Genomic DNA, 6,000 nt, shown 5'->3' on the forward strand with positions numbered 1-6,000 from the left:
GGGCCCCGTGTTGAGGATCAGCGTGGCAGATGTGTTGTTGCTTAACCTTACCACCTGGGGTTGGCCCATCAGGAAGTCCAGGATCCAGTTGCAGAGGTAGGTGTGTAGTCCCAGGGTCCTTAGCTTAGTGATGAGCTTTGTAGGCACTATGGTGTTGAACTCTGAACTGTAGTCAATGAACAGCATTCTCCCATAAGTGTTCCTTTTGTCCAGGTGGGAAAGGGCAGTGTGGAGAGCGATTGAGATTGTGTCATCTGTTGGAGTGGGTCTAGGGTATCCGGGATGATGCTGTTGATGTGAGCCACGACCAGCGTTTCAAAGAACTTCATGGCTACCAATGTGAGTGCTACGGGCAGTAATCGTTTATGCAGGTTACCTTTTTTCCTTGGGCACAGGGACTATGGTGGTCTGCTTGAAACATGTAGGAATTACAGATTCAGTCAGGGAGAGGTTGAAAATGTCAGTGAAGACACTTGCCAGTCGGTCCGCGTATGCTTTGAGTAGACATCCTGGTAATCAGTCTGGCACCACTGCTTTGTGAATGTTGACCTCTTTAAAGATCTTGCTCACATCGGCTACCGAGAGCGTTATCACACAGTCGTCCGGAACAATCCGAGCAGCTGTGCCTCATGCACCTAGAATCTACCGCTACTTTTTTTTTAAATTACCTTTTATGTGTGGCATACACATGCTTTAATCTGATCAGGCTACTTCAAAAGTCTCATGTAGGCATGCGCACATTCGTCCAAAATATAATTCCAGCATTCTCAAAATGGCTTGACATTAACCAGGTTTCCATCCAACCTTTTCATGCGAGTAAAGTAGCCTACATGTCTGATAAAATGTATCACCACATCATGGGAAAGCATGCAGTTTATTAGGCTACAGATTAAGTTATGATGAACTTCACAGGGTGGTGAAAGTGCACAGTGATGAGGTTGATGCTCCTTTCAATAAATATCAAGGGTCTTATTCTGGTGACATGATGATCGATGCTTGGCTGCCATTTGACAATAAAGTTTGTCTGCTCATAAGTAGGTCTGCTCAGCCGCGAAGTGGTAGGCCACACAAGCTCATAGAACAGGACCGCAGAGTGCTGAAGCGCGTAGCGAGTAAAAATTGTCTGTCCTCGGTTGCAACACTCACCACCAAGTTCCAAACTGCCTCTGGAAGCAACATCCGCACAATAACTGTTAGTCGGGAGCTTCATGAAATGGGTTTCAATGGCCGAGCAGCCACACACAAGCCTAAGATCACCATGCTCAATGCCAAGCATCAGCTGGAGTGGTGTAAAGCTTGTTGCCATTTAACTCTGGAGCAGTGGAAACGCGTTCTCTAGAGTGGTGAATCACGCTTCACCATCTGGGAGTCCGACGGGCGAATCTGGGTTTGGGAGAACGTTACCTGCATAGTGTCCGAATGCATAGTGCCAACTGCAAAATTTGGTGGAGGAGGAATAATGGTCTGGGGCTGTTTTTCATGGTTTGCGCTAGGCCCCTTAGTTCCAGTGTAGGGAAATCTTAATGCTACAGCATACAATGACTTTGTAGACTATTCTGTGCTTCCAACCTTGTGGCAACAGTCTGGGGAAGGCCCTTTTCTGTTTCAGCATGACAATTCCCCCGTGCACAAATCGAGGTCATTACTGAAATGGTTTGTCAAGATCGGTGTGGAAGAACTTGATTGGCCTGCACAGAGCCCTGACCTCAACCCCATCGAACACCTTTGGGATGTTGGGGGCCTAATCCCCCAACATCAGTGACCAACCACAATAATGCTCTTGTGGCTGAATGGAAGCAAGTCCCCGCAGCAATGTATCAACATCGAGTGGAAAGCCTTCCCAGAAGAGCAGAGGCTGTTATAGCAACAAAGTGGTGATTAACTCCATATTAATGCCCAGGATTTTGTAATGAGATGTTCCACGAACAGGTGTCATGTAGTCAGTGGCGGCTGCTGAGGGGAGAACGGCTCATAATAATGGCAGGAACCGAGCAAATGGAATGGAAACCATGTGTTTGATGTATTTGATACCATTCCACTCCAGTCATTACCATGAGCACGTTCTCCCCAATTAAGGTGCCACCAACCTCCTGTGCATGTAGTGTTTTTTAACTGACAAATAAATCAATCAATCCAAACTATGCAGAGGCAATTTGATGAATGGAAAGAGACATCTGTTACAAAACACCAAAAAGTTTCATGACATTCATAGATTGTCAAGCCAAGCTTTCAGTACAGGGTAATCCTACAGGGTAGGGAGGGATGTGTTTTCTGTTTGTCCAGATTGATAGTCTATTTATTGTGGTGTTGAAAATGCAAACCATGTCTGTATGTTTTGTTTATTGGTTGTTTGGTGCATTGGCACAGAAACCTGTTGGTGGAAAATTGATTGCATATATTTCCTATATTTATAATTATAATTTCCCCCTAGCTGATCATTGTCAGCAACCGGAAGAGTGTGTTAAATGTAAAATATTTTTTACGTTGGGGAGGGGGGTGCATCATTTTTTTCGGACACCTTGAGTTGGATCAACAATTTATGTGCTCTCCGTGAAAACGCTAATCTGTTTCAAATCGACGTCCTTTCCCCTCTGTCATCTTTCCCCTTTCTGTCCTCTTACCTCAACCCCTCTCTGTCCTCTTTCCCCTCTCTCTGTCCTCACCCCCTCTCTGTCCTCACCCCCTTTACTTCGTCCCTCTCTACCCTATCCCCTGTGTCTTTCTACCCTTTACCCTGTCGGCCGGTCTCCCCCTCTCTGTAAAAGTTCTCTCTCTCTCAATTCAATTCAAGGGATTTATTGGCATGGGAAACACATGTTAACACTGCCAAAGCAAGTGAAATAGATAATAAACAAAAGTGAAATAAACAATAAAAATGAACAGTAAACATTACACTCACAGAAGTTCCAAAAGAATAAAGACATTTCAAATGTCATATTATGTCTATACAGTGTTGTAGCGATGTGCAAATGGTTAAGGTACAAAAGGGAAAATAAATAAACATAAATATGGGTGGTATTACAATGGTGTTTGTTCTTCACTGGTTGCCCTTTTCTTGTGGCAACAGGTCACAAATCTTGCTGCTGTGATGGCACACTTTGATATTTCACCCAGTAGATATGGGAGTTTGTCAAAGTTGGGTTTGTTTTCGAATTCTTTGTGGATTTGTGTAATCTGAGGGAAATATGTCTCTCTAATATGGCCATACATTTGGCAGGAGGTTACTCTGTCTCTCTCTCTCTATCCCTCTCTCCTCTTTCACTCTCTGAGTGTTTCTAGGCTGCCAGGGCTAGTTGAATGGTGTTAGTGTGTTAGTCCTTCCCATACTGGTGTTACCTGCCTATGAGATACAGCTTGGTGAAGGCTGCACACGTCTGACAGAAAAAAACTGCCTTTCTAGTTTGTCAAAGTTGAAAAGCGTTTTATATGATAGATGGTTGGTTGTTTTATTGAATTAAATGTAACTCTATCTTTCTTTATTTCTCACTCTCTTTCTGTCTCTCTCTCTCTGCAGTGCCGTCCATCAAAAGGGAGGAAGCGAGGTTACTGCTGGTGTGTGGATAAGTACGGTCAGCCTCTCCCCAGCTACGATGGAAAGGAGAGAGGAGAATCCCAGTGCAGCAACCTGGAGAACAAATGAGAAGCAGAGAGGATGGATGGATGGATGGAGAGAAAGAACGAAGGAAGGAGGAGAGAGGAATAGGATAGAGACTTTTTTTTCACTCCGGGCACTTCACAAAGCACAGTCAAAAGAGCGTCAGACTGTTGACCTCAGGTCACATGACTGCCGGGTAGGGAAGGGAGGGGGACAGAGGGGGGAGGGAGGGAGAAGACTGGGGGAGCACCGCCTATAGGCCAAGCCTTCTGTCCATCATCTACAGTTATCTGCTCTGTGCTATGGGAACCTTCTCACCTTGTATGAAAACAAGAGAGAGAGAAACTAATCATCTGCACTATTCTTTTAGAGAGAGACGAAGGAGGGACTTTTCCACTGTATTTAAAGTGTGAGTGACTGTGACCCAACTCAATGTGTGTATGTGTGTTTGTGTGTGTATGCGTGTGTAAATGCTGTTTTTCACTAAGATCAGTTTAGAGATGTTAGAACACCCAAACCCAAATCCAGCCCCCTTCCATCCTGTCATGCAGAAACTCCTCCTCTTTCTCAGGGTCCATCATTATGAAGTGAAGGCTTATGGTTTGGCCAGCCTCTGATCTCTTTCATGCCATCTTGGACAACACTGGCCTTCCCCACTGTCTCCAAAGCAACCAGCTTGTCCAACCCGATGTGCTGCGTCACATTTACTGGTTTAGGGGGGAACGAATGGAGACAGTGCCCAATAACGGTGCCTTAAAACCCCACACTGCCCCCCTCACCCTCTCCGCCCTCTCTCCCCCCATCCCTAACCCCTATCCCTCCCTTTCCCATAGTCCTGTTTATTATACAAGTGTGTATTATACACGTGAAATTGGAAATGTGTTTTTTGCATATCCCTACTCCACCTGAGACACCCTCGGAGAGTGAGGTCAATACCAGGTCTTCCATAATCAATGGCAACCCTGGATCAATTAGAGTTAAGTGCCTTGTTTACATCAACAGATTTTTCACCTTGTCAGCTTGGAGATTCAAGCTACCAACCTTTCGGACTAGCACAAAGCTCTAACCGCTAGACTACCTGCCTCCCATAGCATAGCAATAATTCTGTACCTTTTCCATAGTGGCAACATTTGACAAGGTTTATAGCACTCTAGAACAAAACAACAAGAACTACAATCAACAACAACAAAATATATATATATATATATATGCTACACCAGGACTTCAGACAGTGAACTTACTCAGCCGAGTAAACAAACAGCACTCCTCAGAATTTACATTCAATGCAAAGTGTGTTTTCTTTTCGTTTATATTGTTCTTGGAGATGCTTGTATGATCTTATTCCAACAACTCCACAAGATGGACACAGCACCAAATATGCACTCAAGAAGCAGACAGGGGGTCTGAGGAAAGGGGTGTGGTTCTCCTAGAGGTGCTTCCTGCTTCCTCTATGACACTTTCACATATCCTGTGTCCAAAATGGCACCATATTTGGATGATATTTCAGATGCAGACTTTAACAGTGGAGAGTGCACAAGAAGGAATGCTAGCCCAGTAGCTTGGTTGCACTGAATCAGTTACAAAGTAACTTAAAAAAAACAACTTCAAACCAACTAACCCGCTGGTACTATATGAAATTTTGTTAGAGCACTTCATTTACGGCGAGTTGCATAAAAGTATGTTTAAGCTATTGCCCTGCCCCCTTCCCTGTTATTTGTGTGTCTTCGTAATTATTATAATTTTTTTCCTGGAAGCTATGTGTCTGAATAGACATACAGGGCCTTCAGAAAGTATTCAGACCCCTTAACTTTTTCAACATTTTGTTAGGTTACAGCCTCATTCTAAAATTTATTTAATTGTTTTTTTCCCTCATCAATCTACACACAATACCCCATAATGACAAAGCAAAAATAGGTTTTTAGAACATTTTGCAAAAAAACCCAGAAATATCACATTTACATAAGTATTCAGACCCTTTACTCAGTACTTTGTTGAAGCACCTTTGGCAGCAATTACAGCCTTGAGTCTTCTTGGGTATGACGCTACAAGCTTGGCACACCTGTATTTAGGGAGTTTCACCCATTCTCTGCAGATCCTCTCAAGCTCTTTCAGGTTGGATGGGGAGCATTGCTGCACAGCTATTTTCAGTTCTCCAGATATGTTCCATCGGGTTCAAGTCCGGGCTCAGGCTAGGCCACTCAAGGACATTCAGAGACTTGTCCCGAAGCCACTCCTGCGTTATCTTGGCTGTGTGCTTAGGGTTGTTGTCCTGTTGGAAGGTGAACCTTAACCGCAGTCTGAGGTTCTGAGCGCTCTGGAGCAGGTTTTCATCAAGGATCTCTCTGTACTTTGCTCCGTTCATCTTTGTCTCAATCTTGACTAGTCTCCCAGTCTTTGCCGCAGAA

At 44.3% G+C, this 6,000-nt stretch overlaps 1 protein-coding gene across 1 annotated transcript in view; it reads left to right on the forward strand.

Moving 5' to 3' along the window:
* LOC115192277 (insulin-like growth factor-binding protein 3) overlaps nt 1-3,675 on the forward strand; it is a 59,450-nt gene extending 55,775 nt beyond the window's left edge. The window contains exon 4 of the mRNA XM_029750590.1: nt 3,515-3,675. Within this exon, the coding sequence (XP_029606450.1) occupies nt 3,515-3,640 (126 nt within the window). The 3' untranslated portion in view covers nt 3,641-3,675. The remainder of the gene's footprint in view (nt 1-3,514) is intronic.
* Nucleotides 3,676-6,000: the final 2,325 nt, after the last annotated feature.

The sequence above is a fragment of the Salmo trutta genome, chromosome 4 (genome assembly GCF_901001165.1).
Source record: "Salmo trutta chromosome 4, fSalTru1.1, whole genome shotgun sequence".
Classification (NCBI taxonomy): domain Eukaryota; kingdom Metazoa; phylum Chordata; class Actinopteri; order Salmoniformes; family Salmonidae; genus Salmo; species Salmo trutta.